Source organism: Pyricularia oryzae, chromosome 2 (genome assembly GCF_000002495.2).
Source record: "Pyricularia oryzae 70-15 chromosome 2, whole genome shotgun sequence".
NCBI classification, from domain to species: Eukaryota; Fungi; Ascomycota; class Sordariomycetes; order Magnaporthales; family Pyriculariaceae; genus Pyricularia; species Pyricularia oryzae.
This window is the reverse complement of record NC_017850.1, coordinates 5,275,990-5,295,185: the sequence shown is the minus strand read 5'-3', so window position 1 is coordinate 5,295,185 and position 19,196 is coordinate 5,275,990. Positions and strand designations below refer to the sequence as shown.

The following is a 19,196-nucleotide window of genomic DNA, read 5'->3' as shown; positions in this document are numbered from 1 at the left end:
TTTGGTGGCACAGCAGTTTTGGTGGCCAGGTATGAGCGGAATGGTGGACCGCTATGTCGCCAACTGTTCCTGTCGATCAGCCAAAGTTCCGAGAGATAAGACCCCTGGGCTTTTACAACCATTACCCGTGCCGGATCGACAATGGAGCACCATCGTCGTAGATTTTAAATTAATGCCCAAGTCGAAGTCGGGAAACGATAACCTGTTTGTAATAATCGATGCGCTGACGAAACGGTCGTGGGCCGTTCCATGTACAAGGACGGCTACCGCAAAAGATGCAGCCATGATGTACTACGAGGGTCCTTACCGCGTTTATGGTTTACCCACGAAAGTCGTTTCCGACAGAGGCCCGCAGTTTGTATCAGATTTGATAGACGAAATGTCCAAGATCTTGCAGATTAAGTGGAAGCTTTCGACGGCCGGGCACTCCCAAACAGCAGGGCAAGCAGAGATTATAAACGCCTACATCGACCAAAGGTTGCGCCCTTATATTAACCATTTCCAAGACGATTGGGACAAACGTATGCCCGCAATCGATTTGGTGCAGGCAACGCTACCCCATGACTCTCTCGGAGGATTTTCACCTTTCGAGATTGGAAACGGCTACCCGGCCCATATGCATTTCGATTGGACGCAAAGGACCGAACTAAAGGGACTGCCTACCCGTGAGCGACTTACAAGAACCGAAGCTCAAGCGATTACCAAAAAGCTCGAAAGCTACGTGGAGGCGGCACGCACCCACCTCCAAATGGCGCAACAACGAATGTGCGACCAAGCCAACAAGCACCGCCGGGAACCCGATTTCGGAGTAGGAAGCGCCGTCTACATTATTAAAAAGCATTGGGTGACGGACCGTCCTAGCGATAAACTAGACTACCCGTTGACCAGATGTAGTTATGTGATTAAGGAGAAGCGGGGGCATTCCTACCGTTTGGAGTTGCCAGACTCTTGGAAGGGAAGCCGCGTATTTCATGCCGACCGTCTTCGGCTAGACCCACGTGACCCATTGGACGGACAAGCCGCAGAAAGGCCCGAAGGCGAGGTAATCGACGCGTCAGAAGATACCAACGAAGAGGAGTGGGAAGTCGAACGGGTAATTTCCTCGCGGGTGCTACGAGGTGTGCTTCAGTACCAAGTCCAGTGGAGAGGCTGGGACCCCGACCCGGAGTTCTACGACGCGGAAGGATTCAAGAACGCGGCTGTGCAATTGCGACAGTACCATAACGCCTACCCCGACAAGGCCGGCCCTCCCATGCGCCTAGAGGCCTGGGAAAAGGCTGCCCTCGAGAATCGGTTCGACCCGCCCGACGAGTACGACAACGCCCCGGCTACGGGGAACAGCACAGCCAGCAGATTGCGACGTCGCCGGTGAAGACAGAACAGGACACAGCAAGAGTCCTAACCGCTCGCGGGGCGGACGGGGGGTAATGTTACGGAGTGGCGTGCCTGGGCGACTGCCAACCGTGACTAGCTCCACCTCACGTGACAAGGCGCCAGGGTGAGTTTGTTATTTGTTCGCTTAGGCGCGTGTACGCGATTGGCACTGCGTGCCTTTCTTCTTCCTTTACACTTAGCTTTAGATCTTCGAATAGAATCGCCCCTATATTGCAGCCTTGTCTCTCTGGGATCGCTTTCGTGACACCCGGGAAGCGGAAAACCGCTGTAAGAGCCCTGGCCGCCGCTATGGGCCGCCCTTGGCCTCCGCCATCCGCGCCCGTCCATGCAGCACACCCGGGCCCTGGCCGCCGCCGTGGGCCGCCTTTGGCCTCCGCTATCCGCCCCCGTCCATGCAGCACATCCGGGCCCTGGCTTCCGCTGTAGGCGGACTTTAGCTGCCCTGGTTCGAATTCTTTCTTTTTTTCTTTCTTTTTTTTTCTTTTTTTTTTCCCCTTCTTTGTCAACAACTGACGTTAAGGGCTGACAAGGACAAAGTCCCAGTTGGATGTAGCTTGGGTAAAGATAACAACTGGCGCCAATGGCCTTTTCGACTGAACCGTAATGAACTTAAACCATGTGAGGGCCCTGGCCGCCGCTGTGGGCCGCCCTTGGCCTCTGCCATCCGCCCCCGTCTATACAGCACATCCGTGCCCTGGCTTCCGCTGTAGGCGGGCCTTGGTTTCCCTCATTCGAATTTTCTTTTTTTTTTTTCCTTTCCCTTTTTTACAAACTTGGGCCCTAGCGTCACCTCCCCAACCGGGCCTTTAAGCCAGTCCAATAGCCGGTTGAAGGTCAGGAAGCACCGGTGAGACATGGGAAAGTCGGCGATGATTTGGTGGTTGGAGCTTTTTTTTTTTTTTTTTTTTTTAAAAAAAAAAGAAAAGCCCAGCCCATCCAACCCGGGCCCTGGCCGCCGCTATGGGCCGCCCTTGGCCTCCGCCATCCGCGCCCGTCCATGCAGCACACCCGGGCCCTGGCCTCCGCTGTGGGCGGGCTTTGGTTTCCCTCCAATATGAACTTCGTGAATTAGAAAACGGTGTCAAAGCCGTAAATAAATACGCAGGTCGAAGACAGATGTATTTAAAATGCCGTAATAATTGGTTATCAACGTGAAAATAGGCAAAAAGGATAATGAAGTATGATCTTTTGAAGGTAGGCGGGGGAACATTGACGCAAAAGTTCCAAGTAGATGGAGAAAGGGGGGCAAACACTCCGGGATTCGACTGTAGAGCGGAGGTACCCTCTTGGCCAAGGTCCCCATCCCTATTATTGCGACTGATACGGAAAGTAAAATGCGTACTTAAATGGTCGGCGTTAAAAATACGCAGGTGGAAAAAAGCGATAAAAACCTCCAGTAGTGCTAGTTTAGGGCACCAGATCAAAAGAATTTAGCTCTGATGTAATAGTACGAGTAAAATTTGAGTGCTTTAGCCTCTCGTTGAAGCTGGAGAAATTGGTGTGGAATAGATGGTGAAGCCTGACATGGCAGGGCCCTGGCCGCCGCTGTGGGCGGCCCTTGCCCTCCCCCACCCGCGTTTACTTTCCCCGCCCATCCAAGCCCTGGCCTCCAATCCACGGAAGCGTCGGCCAGCTCGTTAAACGATCTTTCGTGCATAAAATGCATATATAGCATAACTATCAATATGACATGCTGAAGTTGGTATATTCAGGCCCTGGCCGCCGCGGCGGGCCGCCCCTGGCCTCCCCCGTCCGCGTCCACCCTCCCGGCCCATCCGGGCCCTGGCCTCCGCTGTGGGCGGCCCTTGGCCTCCGCCATCCGCCCACGTCCATGCAGCACGTCCGGGCCCTGGCCTCCGCTGTGGGCTGGATGCCGAATGCTCGCCTTTCTGCACTGTTCGGTCCCGGGGTCGCACACGTTATGCATGTAATTTGGCGTCGGCTGGCTGTTATATAAAGTGTGGTGCCGGCTGGCCATTATATGGGGTTTGGTGTCGGCTGGCTTTCCCAATTTCCCACAGCATATTTTGTCCATCGAACTTGGTGTCGGCTGGCCCAGCCTGCTTCCCTCCCAGCACAATACATTTTATATATAAAGCTTCGTGTCGGCTGGCCCTCCCGTCCTTTGTTCCGGCCCAGCCCGGCCCATTTTGTACATAGGGTTTGGTGTCGTCCGGCCCCCAAACCGCCTCCTTCCCAGCCCATGGCCCTTCCCAGCATAGCACATTTTGTATATAAATATAAAGATTGGCGCTGCAGGCGGGCGGGTTGGTAGCCGTAGTAGCCGTAATAGCCGTAATAGCCGTGCTAAACGTGGTTGTCGATAAAGCCCCGCTGCCATCCACATATAAAACCTTTTCCAAATGCTTTTCATCCAGAGCCTTCCCTGGCCTCCGTTGTGGGCGGGCCCGGGCTTCCCCCATCCGCGCCCGTCCTCCCAGCTCGTCCGGGGCCTTGTTTGACCCGGCCTCCGCGCCGGAGATGCTCGCTTTTCTGCCCCGCTCGGTCCTCGGAGTCGTATATTTTATATATAATAAAGCTCGTCGTGGGCCGGCCTTGGCCTCCCCCGGCCCGCGCCCGTTTTTACGCTCCATCCAGGGCCCCGGCTTCCGCTGTAAACCGGGTTCGGGGTTCGGGTTTTGCAGTACACATACGCGCAGGGGGGGCTTTTTGGCTGGGGGGAGGGAAGGGATTCGGTTGAAACTTTTTTGCCCCGTTCAATTTACCGGAGCGGTCCTCGCAAACGGGAGTCGCTAATTGATATAATATATATTTATATAATAAAGGGTCGTTTTAACTTCGCTGTTCGCCGGGCTGCAGGCCCCCGGAGTCTTTGAATTTTTGATGCGTGCGTGCGTGCTCTGTCGTGCGGCGTGCGACGTGAGCCGGCCGGGCTTTCGGCCGCCGGCCCCAGCTCTGCCATTGCCCTGGCCCTTTTTCTGCCTGGCCTTAACCCCGAGGAGGCCCTAACCCGACGCGGTTCTGCCGTCCGGGCCCCCTAATTGGCTGCCGTACCCTAACCCGTCCTTCATCCTCGTCCTTTGTTGCGTTGGCCTGCTCCTAACCTTAATTCGTCCATTTCCAATCCGTCACCCCATCATCCCCAATTATATAATATTAAACCACGTCTAACTCCCGCAATTTTATTCGGAATTAACTGTTCTTTTGCTTGATTGTACGTGGCGCCTGGATTTATCGCTGGTTTAAATTTTGAAGCCATACGATTAAAAAAAGTTAATGTTTCGTAATCCTCTAATAAATCCAATGCTTCGTACCCCCTGCCATCATCCCTGCAAGCTGAACGTCCACACAAAAACCATTGCTTCTTTGAAGGAAATGATCAGGTATTACTGGTTAGGGGCCCCTAACACGCGGTCCTCAAATACTGGTTAGCTACATGCCTCACGACTTTCAGCTCCGAAACGGCCACGACATTCCGATCCCAAAAACCGCCGGTTTTCGCACGACGTCCTGCTCCGGCACTTCCAACACATCAACAAATTCGTGGCAACGCGGACAAAAAAAACCTTTTAAGCGTTGTAAGAGGTGAAGGACTGGACGGTGTACCCCTTGCCCATTTCAATGCATTTGCCGGCCTCCCACAAGTTGTCCGACTTGCCGGCGTCCCAGGGTCCGCGGTGAGGGTTGCCGACGCAGGCGTTATTCCGGTAGAAGCGCGCCTTTTGGGCGCCGGCGCCGTATTTTTCGACTCGGACGGACTGGGCCCCGCCCGGGAAATTGGGCACCGAACACGAGTTATCGTAAACGTTGATGCGCTTGCCGGTACCCTGACAATTTTCGACCGAGTAGATGGTTATGACGTAGGCCTCCGTGGCGGCGGTTGCGACGCAGAGAGCGACAAGGGTGTTGGAAGCCTTCATATTGATATGATTTTTGTTTGCGTGTTTGGTGAAATAGCTCGTGGGTTGTGGGTTAAGGTCTTGCTATAAGCTGCGTTTATTAAAATGTAATCGAAAGGCTTGTTGGTTTGTAGGTTGACTGGACAAGTATTTTGGCAACAGTCGAGGCCTGCTGGGTGAGGGCAACCAAGGCTTTAACAAATGGCTCCCTACCTTATTTACCACACAGAGAAGTGGCGGAATAATGACGACGCTGCAGGCCGCCCCATGTTTCATATTATCATCGGTACCTAAGTATGGTTGGCAACAGCCTCCTTTGCACATCTTACAGAACCATTTTAGCTCGCTGTGGTGACGAGCGCCCAGTGGTTGCACAAGGCGGTGTTGTGGACTTCGTATTATGGGAATGTTTACCGGCCAATCAACCTGTTTTGGAAACCCTAAATCTTCCTGGTTGACTTGAATGTCGTTCGTCGCAGGGTAGGTGGTGGCGTTTTGTAAGAGTGCTTCGCAGCTAATTACCCTGTGATGTCATACACTGAAACGAAAAAGCAACGCTTATCAAGGGGCTTTCGCTGCAGAATTACATCATGAGGCCTCCGGGCTTTACATCGAACTCCACGGCGCAAATATGCAAGTTTTTAAAAGGTTGGTTTAAAAAAATAAAAAAACGTTGCCCCGTTTGTCACGGTATGAATAATAGGTGGTGGCGTTCTGTAATTCTCCTCCAAAATGCTTCGCAACCCACTACCCTGTGCTGTCCTACTCCGAGAAAAAAAGCAGCTGTTAATAGGACTTAGGTGATCGCTGCAGACCCCGTGATTCTCCACACGTCCTTATTTACGTCTGCTACTGCAACCAACAGCAACGCTCATTTGGGGGCTTTGGCCAAGGGGCTCGCATTCTGGGAGGCCTCTTGCCGCGGCACGGGGGTCGGCAGATAAGTGCAGGCAAGCGTAACGGAATATGTTGCTATCTAGTTTTCAGTGTACAGGCAGGTAGTTGACGAAGACGTAGTTTAAGAAGCTACACAATTAGAGATTGCGGAGATTTCGCGTACATACACACACGCGGGGCGCTCGCGCTATTACGTGCCGGAGTTATGACTAAGCGACAGCCCAGTGGCTGCCCTTCAGGTCCGTGACAACTGGTTAGGTTGGCGTCAATGTTGATCAAATGTTGGAACTCGACCCTTTAACCCCTTATTTTCCAACCGCGATCCTGCCGTTTAATTTCTTATATGGACCCTATTCCGCTGCTCGTAACCTTAACCCGTCCGTCGTCCTCGTCGTCTGAACATTCTGCATGGCATTGGTCTGCACGTGACCCCACCCGCTCACTGCCAATCCGTTACCCCATTAATGATATAATATAAATAACGCACGATTCCCCCGTTTTTGCTCCAAATTAACCGTCATTTTGCTTAATTATGTATAACGCCTGGCGCTGTCTCTGGTATTAATTTCAAAGCCCTACCATCAAAAAAAGTCAATGCCCCGTAAACTTTTAATAAATTCATTGCCCCGTACCCCCTGTCATCATCCCTGCAGCTTTGGCGTCCATACAAAATCCATCGTCTCGTTGAAAGAGACGATTAAGTATTACTGGTTAGGTGCGGGAAACGCCCCCTACTATACAGAAACCGCGCACCATTATCGACATTTCATCTTGTTTGCGGACTTGTCGCGTCGCGCAATCCATTTGCCACGCGGACCGGAGTACTGGGCCCCCAGGCGTGTCGGTTGTTCGACGCACCAGGCGGAGAATGCGTGCCCATACGGGGTGCTTGAATCTCTGGGCGTATGCTGGGCTGTCGACAAGGGTCAGGGGTTGCGACGTCGAGGGCGACAGGGCCTTTATTTCAGCTATGTGTTTTTCCGCGAATTGCAGTACCACCCTTTGAATGGTCCGAGCGGCGTCGTCGGGGTATTCGTCGTCGCCCCTTTCGGCGGCCATCCGGGAAAGTGCTTTTAACAAATAAACGCAGATGGGTGGCTTGTCTTTGGCGGTCGGGCTGATGTCGTCTATCTCGAGGGCGCAGGCTGGGTTTATCCAGGCAACCACGTGCTGCAATATAGAAATCGTCAACAGCATTTCCTCTTTGCGAGGGCGGAGCTGGTGTTTGACGTCTGGGAATGCGAGGTTGCCGGTTGCGGCTGCGTGCACGACGGCCTCGTAGGCCTCGTCGGACAGGTGAGGGAGTAAATTCTCGGTTCTGGTGCGGCGTCCCTTTTTTTCCGTGTAAAACAGCCCATCGACGGCGATGCTTAGGTCGTCCCGGGTTTTGCCGTCCAGGGCACGTGCCAGCCTGGACCATTCCTCCCGCCCGAGGTATGCCTTTTCGTCCAGTGGTAAGGCCTCGAGCGTGTGGAGCGCCGCGTCCAGTGTGTCGAACCAATATTCGTCGATTCGTAACCTGGCCAGCCATTCGAAATTCGATATGTTAAACGTTTCCATTCCGAGCCTCGTGCTGCACCATTTCGTAACCCTTTCGCGCCACGCTTTGCGGTTCCAAATGGACACCAGCCGGCGCGTGGGGAAATTCTTCTCGCCACCGAGGCGGAGCGCCCCGACGAGCTTGTTGTCGATCTTGACGGTGTTTCCGGGCGCGAGCGACCCTGCCGGATCGGAAGCGATCGACATGAGCTGCAGCCAGATTTGTCCTTGGTTGTCGGGCAACCCAGGGTCTCGTCGGTTGATTCGCATTTTGATGTTGAGCTCGGACGGCAGGCGGTCTCTGTCGTACAGCTCGCAGGTCCACCACATCTCGCTCGGCGGGGCCTTGGCCTTCCGAACATATTCCCGCAGCGCCTGGATGCGATGCTGCCCCGCCATCACCTCTGCCTGGTCGTTAATGGTAGCCCAGTTGAAAAAGGTGAGCACGTCGCCGTCCGGCGGTCCGTGCTCGGACTTGGCCCGCCGCACCTCGTCGGCGCTGCAAAGGAGCAAAAGCCTGTTCTCGTCCGCATTTCGCTCGAGGCCGGTGGTTGCGAACGTCTCCCTCAACCTGCGCACGTGGCCGTGGTCGAGGGCGCGGTTCCTGCCGACGCTCCACGTGGTATCCAATGCGTCTACCGGCATCTTGGCCACCGCGAGCAGGTAAGGCTTTGCCAGCTCGCGGTTGGTTCGGCCTTCCACCCAATCCTCGGGCGAGGTTTTTGCATTTTTGCGCGGCACGTTTTCCGCCGCGTCGCGCTTCCGCTTTGTCGAACTCATATCGCGAATTGGAATAAAAACCACGATAAATTCGCGCCTGTCTGGGCTTAAAATTGCACGATAGGGTTGTTTTTTTATATGAAACTGAAAAGGATGTGTTGGATCAGGCCGCTTCTGTCGGATTTTGGAAAAAATGCGGAAAAGAAAGCAGGGGATATATTCCGGTCTAATACAATTTGACTGTCAATGGATAAGGGGCCGTCATTGCTTCGGCCACAAAATGCGACCTTTGACCGGGGTCAGACGACATGGCGGGGGTTTGTTTAAATGTTTCGGCCTTTGCAAGACGTTGGACTGGGATTACCATCAAAAATGCACGTGGCGATAAGCGGCCGACGAATATCAGCGGTCGAGTATCGCAAATTGTCGTCCAACACTGTGGCGCGAGCCCAGCCGCGGAAAAGAAAGTGAACGCGTGGGAGCGTTGCTATTGGTAAATGCTGGCTTTGTCGCTTGTGGTCAAGGTGGGACGGCCTGCAGGTGAGGCTTTGTCGGCGTGTTGGGATTTATTGGTGCGCGATGTGCTTGTTACCACGGATTTGTCGCCGCGGTTCGATGTTTATTGTAGTGATACTGTATTATAGTAATGCTGTACTTGGTCTGACGATGCGTAAAATGTACTTGAGGACTTATTAGCAGTTCCGGTCATGGATAAAAATTGGTATTGTGGCCGGGTTGTGTCGTCCGTCGTGAAACTGTTTATATCTGATATACATGTTATAAGAATGATCTTGGTGTTTTTTTAAAATATTCCACGACGCCCAGCCATAGCCGTTGGGTGCTTAAAAAACTCACAGATACGTAATACATTAGCTAAAGATCCGTCCCCCGATGCATTTTTAACCGTAACCTTATGTGGGCGTTGCATGCCGTCGATTGTCGTACAACCCGTAAATGCCTTCATCGACCTTTGTGGCCTCAGGCAAATTCGAGCTTGGACATTCACGTCATTGTGGCCTTAGGCAAAAATGGCGGGTTTTCGGGGAAGGACGTGCGCGCCAAATAGCCAATTGCGGACGCGATCGGGTAGCGCGATTTGCGGGCCCTGTTGTGTTTTGGTGCGACGCGCTTTTTATTTAATCCCATTCCCCGTCATCCCTCCCGTGCCTTTCGACTCACTTTCCACCTTTCCACCACTTTTCCCGACATTATTTGTCCCTACATTTTCCTTCGCTTTGCGCCAATCCATCGGCATTCCCAATAATGTATCGACCTGGTGGCCTTTGGCTTTTTTCAATTCTTTTATTGCTTTAAACGATGTACTTTTCACGGCGAGTCTGGACCGGCCGCCATTTCTGCACTCCTGGTATCACGCCCGCCGTCCCGAGTTTGCACGATTTCCCTTGCTTGCTTTTCTCAAAAACCTTGGGTTTATGACGATGGAATTATAAGCTTCACTGCAAATTCCACGATTTCACCGCCTGGCGGTGAACGGATGTTTCCCTCGCCCTCTTTATTATTATCTTTGCGGCAACAATACCCTACCCTAACCCTGGGACTGTTTTTTGCACCTGGGTGCAACGTTTTTTGCCCCCGGGTGCAACAGAGGTTTCTTGCCCCCGGGTGCAACAGAGGTTTCTTGCCCCCGGGTGCAACAGAGGTTTCTTGCCCCCGGGTGCAACAGCAGTTTCTTGCCCCCGGGTGCAACAAAAAGTTCATGCCCCCTGGTGCAATTAGTCTCATGCCCCCGGATGCAATTAGTCTCATGCCCCCGGGTGCAACAGCGGTTTCTTGCCCCCGGGTGCAACAAATATTTGCAGCTGGGCTTTGCTATCCTTTCTCCCTTTTTCCTCACCTCACCTCCCTCCTCCTCCTTCTTTACCCTGTTCCCATTTTCCTACCAGCTGCCTGCCTTTACCAACCCGTTTTGTGCTTTGCTGTAATTATTATAATCGTAACTTATAAATCGTAAATCGTAAATCGTAAATCGCAAATTGTAAATCGCTGTAAACTGCCTTGGGATGCGATGATGCCTTGGGTGCGATAATCCATCTGGCCTTAGCTGCTGCTGTTGCCTTTTTTTGTTTGCCTGCCTGCCTACCTACCTGTTCGCCTTTTCGCCTTCTTCCCAATTCTTTCTAATTTTTTCCCCCCCAACCTGGCCCTAACCCGACCCCCAGGTGCGGGAAACGCCCCCTACTCGTTAGAATCGGTTGAAGATTTTTTTACGTGTCATGAGATTACGTGGTTAAACACGTGATTTACCTACACGCATGTCTGCCCATGAACCAACACTTTTCCACCTTTCTCTCACTTTGGGTTCCCAATAAATAGGAAAGATAATTGGCCAAATAGCTAAAAATATAATCAAAACGCGAATTAAAATCCTAAACAATTAATAAACTCTCGCCGGTCAAAGGCTGCTCTGAATCGACTGGTATCTAACCATCTGTGCATACAAACCATCCTTGCGCATCAGCTCGTCATGATTACCTGCTTCGGCAACGGCCCCGTTGGCGAGGACCAGGATAACATGGGCGTGCCGGACCGTGCTTAAACGATGAGCGACCGATATAATTGTCCGTCTGCTGTTAACCGCTTTATGTAGCGCAGCCTGTACCAGAGATGCTGACTTTGAGTCCAGTGCCGACGTGGCCTCGTCGAGCAGCAGGACCCGGGGATTGCGGATTAGAGCGCGTGCCAGGGCGATGCGCTGCTTTTGGCCGCCCGAAAGAAGGACGCCATTGTTACCGACGGGTGTATCAAGGCCGTTTGGCAAGGATTGAATAAAATCGTAGATGTTGGCGTCCATACATGCCTTTTTTATGGTTTCACTATGGACAAGGTTCGGACAAGGTATTCCAAGGAGTATATTATCCCGCACGGTTCCCTGGTAGAGCGTGGGCTCCTGACCAACCAAGGATATGATGGCGCGGTATTGTTTTAGGTTGAGCGTGCGGATGTCCTGGCCGTCGAGGTGGATGCTTCCAGCAACCGGATCGTAAAAGCGCTCCAAAAGAGAGACGACGGTGCTTTTGCCGCTACCCGAAGCCCCTACCAGTCCAACATATTGTCCGGCCGGGATGCGAAGGCTGAGGTTTTGGAGCACCAAACGGTCGCTTTGTTTTGGATAGCTGAAATCTACATTACGAAACTCAATGGCCCCCGTGGACGAGCTGCGGTTCACGGCCGCTCCAGCCTCGGACCACGTGTCGATGGCCGGTCTCCTGTCGGAAAGGCGCTTCAAGTTCACCGCGGCGCCGTGCGCGTCTCCCATCTCGCGGGCGTACGAAAAGAAGGTTCCGGCCGATTGGGCGCCAAACACGATGGCCGAAAAACATACAAAAAATTGGAACTGGTCGTACTCGCGCCTCGCGAGTAGCGTGCCGCCGTACCAAAATCCAAGCGCAAAGGCTAGGAAAAAAGCCGAGCTTGAGGCGGCATATAGCGCGCTCGACCGCAAAGTTGAGATGAGGCTTTTGTGCTGCTGCTTTTTGATAATGCGACGGTATTCGGCGAGGGCCTCGTCCTCCCGGACAAGCGCAGCAACAGTGCGCAATGAGGTGATGGTTTCGTTGGCTATGGACGCTGACTGGGCAAATGAATCCTGCGAATGCCTAGAAAACTTGGCCAGCATGTGGAAGCGCAGATACCCGCAAGCCAGGAGTACGGGGACGGCCGAGGCAATGACCAGCGAGAGCTTCCAGCCGATTAAGAGACCCAATACTAGGGCGGCAATCAGGGTCGTGCTGACGGTAAGCAGCGTGCCCAGGGTTGCGCCGCTGAGACCAGCGATGTTGGCCGTTTCGGTGGAGAGAAAGGAGAGCAGGGCACCCGTTTCCATGTCGTCGAAAAAGGCCTGGTCCTGGCGCAGTAGGTGCCCAAAAGTCATGTTGCGCACGCGCCGGATGAGTCGCTCTGAACATTTTGCGAACGCCAGCCCCTGGAAGGCGAATGCCACAAACTGCACCACGGCCAACAACAGGTACATGGCGCTCCAAAAGTCGCTTCGCTTTTTGATGGCCTCTACTGTTTCCGAGGACAATGGCTGGCCAAGAATCTGTTACGCATTACCGTCAGAAGTGGTTTTTGAGCTATTACAATCACGAGCAAAAGCTTACCATGATTTGTTTGGCAAAAAAGATGGCCTGGATGGGCGTCCCGGTGCCACATATGACGGCCCAGATGAGGCCCCATAGCATCAGGTTCCTTTCCTGCTTGTTAAAGGAGGCGATGAAGCGGATCAGCGTCCATATATCATACTTGGCCACATGAGCCGCGCGTTGGGATGTGGAGGTGCCGGCTGCAAGTGCTTTGACTGTGGACTGGTCCTTGGCCAAAAAAGAGTCATTTTCATCCCTGCCGCAAGATGCAGTGGTAATCTCTTTGGTCCGGAACTGCGTCTCCTGGCAGGCCAGCATTTCAGCGAGGTTCTGCGCATCCATCAGTTTGGAATACACGCAATTTCTCTCCAGCAGGTCCTCGTGGGTTCCCTGCTCGACGATGGAACCATGAGAGAGAACCACAATCTGGTCCGCATCTTGAATCGTTGAGAGCCGGTGAGCAATTACGATAACCGTGCGTCCCGCACTTGCCTGCTTGAGCCCGACCTGGACCGCCTTTTCCGATTCAATGTCGAGAGCACTGGTTGCCTCATCAAGCAAGAGGACTGTAAATTGGGGGTCAGCCGAGACAAAATTCGGGCAGGGTCGCAGGGGAAAAGGCAGCATTCGTACCTTTTGGGTCTGAAATGATGGCCCGTGCTATGCAAATGCGTTGCTTTTGACCACCGGAAAGACGAGAACCTCGCTCGCCAACAATGGTGTTGTAGCCGTCGGGGAGTTGACAGATAAAGTCGTGCGCGTTTGCCATCTTTGCGGCGCTCACCACCCGGTCCCTTTGCATATCTATACTCTCGCTTGCTGATGCTGGTAGGCCCCGGCGAATGTTGTCAAAGATGGTAGTGTTGAAAAGCGTCGGCTCTTGAGCTACCAGACCAATATTCCTGCGCAGCCAAGGGATGCTCAAGGTACTAATATCTCGTCCATCAAAATATATCGTACCTCGAACGGGGTTGTAGAACCTTTCCAGCAGCCCGACGAGCGTGCTTTTCCCTGACCCAGACGGTCCCACGACTGCTGTGGTTTTGCCCGCCGCTATTTCGATATTAAAGTCTTGTAGCACCACCACTTCCGGCCGAGACGGGTAGACCATCTTGATGTTTTCGAAGCAGATTTTACCCTGCATGTTTTCCACCTTCTGGTTTGGATTCGCGCTCGGGTCCAAAGACAGCGGGGGTTTCCTGTCGATTGTGTTGAAAATCTTCTTGGCCGATCCGAGAGCCATCACAAAGGCTTGGAAGTGGGGTGCCGCATGGCCAATGTCAAAGGCGCCCATCATGATTGCCATGGTGACTGTAAGGATCCTGGCAACCGAGGTCTCCGAATTGATAAGAAACGTACTACCGACCCAGAACGACAGGGCATAATTGAGGTATAGTATAAGCATCATGCTGGCAACCATGATGCTGGTGATTGCTTTGACCTTGAACCCGTACTTCTCAGCCTGGAAAAGGTGCTCGTTGTACAGCTTTGCAAGGCGCTCCTGGGTTCCAAAGGCGACGGCGGTGCGGACAGACTCAAAGACGTCGCCGGCCAGAGCCCCGGCCGCAGAAGAGGAGAGAAACAATTTGATGCTGCTCTTGCTAATGAACAAGGTTGCGACGCCTATGGTGGTGATGAGAGCAAAGACTGAGGAGCAGAGAACTAGCGTGAGTTTCCAGTAAGACGCGAAGCCAATCGCGAAGGCCGAAACAAAAGTAGCGACCGCACCGAGCGTCATGCCTAGCTTTTCCGAAATGCCTGCTTTGATTTGGTTGATCTCGGTGGTGATGCAGGTGGTTATCTCGCCACTGCTAAGTTTGGTGTCCAGGTAGGCAATGTTTTGACGCAGGCAGCTGTGCAGGTAACGATCGCGTATTTTATTGCTGATGCGTTCTCCCGAGTAGATAAAGCCCGCGGTCGCAATGTAAACCGTGAAGAACTCACCAATGGCGAGGTATACAAAGCACAAGGCCAAGGTTGTCATCTGGGCAACGTACTCGTCGTATGCACTTTTGCCCGCATAATAATCCTGTATGATTCCCTGATAGTTGCCAAATAGCAATGTCATCAAGGGCAGGCCGGCACCGCCTGCGATGGCGCAAATGGAACTGATGGCAATTAGCACCATGTCAAAAACTGACGCATATCGGTAGATGGTGGCGATGCCAAAACCACGATCGGACGAGGCGATTTGCTGGTTTAGAACATCAGCCTCGAGGTCGGAGAGATTATTGCGGTTGTCTTGTGACACCGAACGAATAGGCTCCTCAATATATGCGGGCTCCGCAGTGGCTGGCTGCTCCAGCTTCTCCGACACGCGAGACTCCATAGGTGCGATGCCTACTAGGCAAATGTTGACTGGATGTAAAATCTTTACCGAGGGCCGTAGATTGCGGATTTGAAGCTAGCTATGTCGAAAGCATGAAATGCATGGGAAACAGGCGAGTTATGTAGTTCACAAAAAGATTTCCGGCAGGTTTTTGTGTATATCATGTGTCCTGACAATGCTGACTGCTCGAGTTTGTGACGTAGTGTATCTTCGTCAAACGTGCGAGATAACATGTTCATTAACAGTTAAAAGGCCTTGCCTGTAGGCAATCAAAACCAGAGATGGGTGCAGTATTACCCGCCTACCTCGCAAAGGAAATTAATCTCAAAAGTTGCGATGGTATGGACTAACAATAAAGTGACTTTTAAATCTTTGCCTAGCTTCTCATTAGTTACTAGAAAACTCTAAGTCGGGATAGGCAAAGTTATAAACCGCGATTCAATCGACCCAATCTCAAGGAAACAGGCTTGAATCGGTTGTGTTAACAAAAAACAGCCTTCAGATGTATTTAGACTGCATCTGCATCTGGGGACGTTTGGTTTAATATGCACGTACTTGCGGGCTTTTGGGGATGCTCTTTGTCCCTACCGCCAACCAGGTGCGTACTTGTGCTGCTTTCACACTTGGCTCAGCCCCTTGCATGAGTTTATTTGGCTATTAGCATATTTACAAAACGACAATCTGAGACTCCAATAACCGCACCAATGTTTTTGTCCCTGACTTGTCTTTTCCGCCAAATATCCCGACCAAAACGTAGTATGGCAAGGCATTTTTCTCGCTTGGGAAATATCCGAAATCCAGTCCGTAAAACCGAGTCAACATTTCCCCTCTTTTGTCCAGTCCCACTGCAGTTCAAATCTTGCCAATGTTTGATCAAGTAATATATTCAATCGTGCATCGACTGGCGTGGAGGGTGCTCTTAGACATAAAAGAAAGAAAAAAAGCTTATATAGGCCGAGGAGCGTAGGATCGGCATTGAAAAGTACGATTCAATGTGGCAAGAACATCGGAAACGAGCGATCTACCCCGCGCATTCTTACCTTGTGAATAAACTAGCGGGTTTTAAACCCCACGCGAACGTTTGCCCGAAATATTTGGGTTCCAAGTTCTTCCGTCCGATTAAAGGGTTATCCGCAACTTTATGGTGATTTTTCGTCCCATGAGGAAATGTCTTCCAACAGGGCCGCCAATTTAAAGCCCCAGATGCTCGTGCAAGCGCCGCATAATCTTAATAGCTTACGACAGAGTTCTAGCTGGTTTGGTTTGAACGAATATAGAATCTTTACGCTGATTTTAAGGGTAATGTTGTAAATTTTGGCTACAAGTCTCGGTCTCTGCGAATCACTAATTACCGATTTTCATACCGTGCACCTTTTACTTTGCCCTCATTCACGGGTTACCTCTACCTTTATAATTTTATAGTCGGGGCCCTCTTATTAGATTCAAACCTTAATTTAATGACGCCCCATCGAAACCGAGCATCGCGCCCAAGGCGAGATCCGGCTAGCCACCGGAGCGTAGCAAATCGCCGGAACTTTTAAATACAAAGTTTAACTGGCTGGAATATACGTTTACCGATAATTGCTCAGCCTTTGGATAAGCTTTGATTCTATATGTTCTAAGCGGTGTTTTCTACATAAAATTGGAATGAGTTTCTCCAACCCTGTGGGTCCAGCCGCTAAGTTATTGCCTTTTCTTATTCCCAATTAGACTGTGTTCACAAGCGGGGAAATGGCTTGGAGGTATCTTCTTTGCATGGGTATCCCAACGGCTGGAATGGCTCGAAATAACCGGAATTGGCAAAAATTGAATTATAAACGCAAAGAAACTAGTACCAAAAAAATGAAAATTTAGATATTTAAATGTTAAACTACTGCTTATACTTAACCTTCTTGGCTATAGTCGCCGAAGTTTCAGAGGTTATTTACACGCTGAAACCAACCAGAAAAAAACGCATCTTGCAACGATAAGGGGGCCCGGCTAGTGAGACCTTGGCGAATTCTGGTCGGCCTGGTAATGTAATTGAATTAGTTAGTTTGGGCTAAGGTTCCGGCTTTCGTGCTTTCTTTTTTCATCTTTTTTTTCATATATAAACCATCAACCACCAAATTCGGCACTTGTCCCCTACGTTCTACTGCGTAACCTCCAAGTGGATCTTTTTACAATACAAATAACTACTGGTAAATATATATATATATATATATAACCCAAAGATTCCAAATTATTAAATACTCGCATACCCACATATTCGCTCGCGCCTGTATTATCTTTTGCAAAACCCTTTATATTCTAATAATTGCGAAACATTCGCACGCGTGCTGGTATTTCGAAACAAAACAAAACACTAGTGTCAGTGGATTATAAGCGCGGTCGTTTATTGCAATTAAAATAACTATATAAAATAGTGTAAAACGTGGTGCAGGTGCAAATAATTTTAACCGTGTTAGAAACACAATTTGAAAGCCTGCACGCGCCAGCGGGTACGTTGGTGTGCGAACACGTACTGATTAACCTTGAAATTTGTGGTTAATATGTATATACTTGCAGTTATTTGTACTGTACAAATATCCACTTCGTTGGGCTCCACATCTCCGACCCCCCTAAAGTCCGGCCCCTAAAAATATCTACTCAGGCACGTCAACCCTTTGTTTTATTTTATAAATATCTAGACGAATTTTTCACTTTAGAACTTGATTTTTGAAGATTCTTGCTCCAAACTTTCCAATGAAACAGTACACTGAAAATCAGCTTCTTGCAGCCATTTCTGACATAAGAAATGGCAAATCAGTTCACAAAACCTCGCAAAAATGGGGTATTCCTCGGAGTACCCTTCACGATCGTTTAAAGGGGGCCCAGTCAATTCAACAAGCGAAAAGATTTTGTCAAAGGTTTTCACAGGAGCAGGAAACCTATTTGGCAGATTGGGTACTTGCGCAGGCCGCGTTAGGCCTTCCGCCAACGCATCAAGAACTACGCTATTTTGCGGAACGAATTCTTCAGGCCGCCGGAGAAAGAAAAAGCCTTGGGAAACATTGGGTTAGCCGTTTTATAGCCCGATATCCAATTTTGAAAACCCAAAGGCCCCGGCGAATAGAAAATGCCCGGGTTAATGGGGCTACAACCGAGGTAATTAAATCTTGGTGGTCCTATTTGAAAAATCCCGTTATCGATACTATAAAACCGGCCAACCGTTGGAATATGGACGAAACAGGTATAATGGAAGGCAAAGGATCTAATGGCCTGGTGTTAGGGCGTAATAAAATCCGGCCATTACAGCGAAAAGAGCCTGGAACGCGGGGTTGGACGAGCATAATCGAATGTGTATCAGCTACGGGGGCTGTTATACCTCCCCTCGTTATATTTAAGGGGAAAAACGTACAGCAACAATGGTTTCCAGCTGATTTAAATCCTTTCGATACCTGGCAATTTCATGCAACCGAAAACGGGTGGACAAATAATAAAACAGGTATCGAATGGTTAAAAAAGGTGTTTATTCCAAATACCCAACCTTTAACTCCTGAAAAGCGTTTATTAGTTCTCGACGGCCACGGATCACACGTCACCGACGAGTTTATGCTTATTTGCCTCCAAAATAATATTCAGCTTTTATATTTACCTCCTCATTCGTCGCACGTTCTTCAACCGTTGGATTTATCGGTTTTTGGGCCGTTAAAGGAAGCTTATCGACGTCACCTGGGATTTGTAAACCAGTTTTGCTGTTCAACGGTTGTTGGGAAACGAAACTTTCTACTTTGCTATCGAAAAGCCAGATCAAAAGCATTTATAGCAAAAACCATTCAATCTGGTTGGCGTACGACGGGGTTATGGCCGGTGAACTTGGCAAAACCACTTTTAAACCCTTTTTTATTAGAAAATAGCAACGCCAACGTCGAAAAAGGTAAAAATAACGGCTTCCAAAGGGATAAAACACCGGAAAATCCAACCCAAAAAATTAACGACCAGTCTTTACTTATTTGGAAAACCCCTAAAACGACCCGAGATATTCGACTTCAACTACAGGAAATTTCCCGGTCCGAAAAAAGTAACGCCACTTCACGGCTTTTGTTTGCAAAAGTCCAAAAAAGCTTCGAAACCAAGGATATCTTATTGGCTGAAGCTCAGCAAAAAATCAGTTTGTTAAAAGCAAAATTGGAGGCGGTACGGCCGGTCAAAAGGAAAAGGGTAATTCCGGATCCCAACGAGCTTTTGGTCAGCAAAAAAAACGTTTATAAAGCACAGGAAAATAATAGGGACTGTTTAGAGGATTTGAACGATGGAGAAGAGGTTAGCGAACCGGGAGAGCCTGACAATGATTGTATTATTGTGCGTTGATAGTTTTACATTTAAATCGGT

General features: G+C 50.6%; 4 protein-coding genes across 4 annotated transcripts; all 4 read right to left on the bottom strand.

The window, feature by feature from the left end:
- Nucleotides 1-3,103: 3,103 nt before the first annotated feature.
- MGG_15335 (uncharacterized protein) lies at nt 3,104-4,427 on the bottom strand (the record flags this gene model as incomplete). The annotated part of the gene is made up of 4 exons (XM_003714882.1): nt 3,104-3,341; nt 3,415-4,069; nt 4,122-4,148; nt 4,367-4,427. 4 exons carry the CDS (start codon nt 4,425-4,427, stop codon nt 3,104-3,106), a joined length of 981 nt encoding a protein of 326 aa, XP_003714930.1.
- A 498-nt stretch (nt 4,428-4,925) lies between these two features.
- On the bottom strand, nt 4,926-5,384 carry MGG_15793 (uncharacterized protein; the record flags this gene model as incomplete). Its single annotated transcript, XM_003714881.1, has 1 exon — nt 4,926-5,384. Exon 1 carries the CDS (start codon nt 5,274-5,276, stop codon nt 4,926-4,928), a length of 351 nt encoding a protein of 116 aa, XP_003714929.1. The 5' UTR covers nt 5,277-5,384.
- Nucleotides 5,385-6,782: 1,398 nt separating this feature from the next.
- MGG_15792 (uncharacterized protein) lies at nt 6,783-8,841 on the bottom strand. Its single transcript, XM_003714880.1, has one exon. The coding sequence runs from the start codon at nt 8,469-8,471 to the stop codon at nt 6,864-6,866; it is 1,608 nt and encodes a 535-aa protein (XP_003714928.1). The 5' UTR covers nt 8,472-8,841; the 3' UTR covers nt 6,783-6,863.
- Nucleotides 8,842-10,824: 1,983 nt separating this feature from the next.
- MGG_15334 (multidrug resistance protein 11) lies at nt 10,825-15,485 on the bottom strand (the record flags this gene model as incomplete). Its single annotated transcript, XM_003714879.1, has 4 exons — nt 10,825-12,471; nt 12,533-13,080; nt 13,148-14,918; nt 15,399-15,485. The coding sequence occupies 4 exons, from the start codon at nt 15,483-15,485 to the stop codon at nt 10,825-10,827; spliced, it is 4,053 nt and encodes a 1,350-aa protein (XP_003714927.1).
- Nucleotides 15,486-19,196: the final 3,711 nt, after the last annotated feature.

What these genes read in the sequence shown, in the direction of transcription:
- MGG_15792 (XM_003714880.1), bottom strand. Translation starts at nt 8,471, where the DNA reads ATGAGTTCGACAAAGCGGAAGCGCGACGCGGCGGAAAACGTGCCGCGC.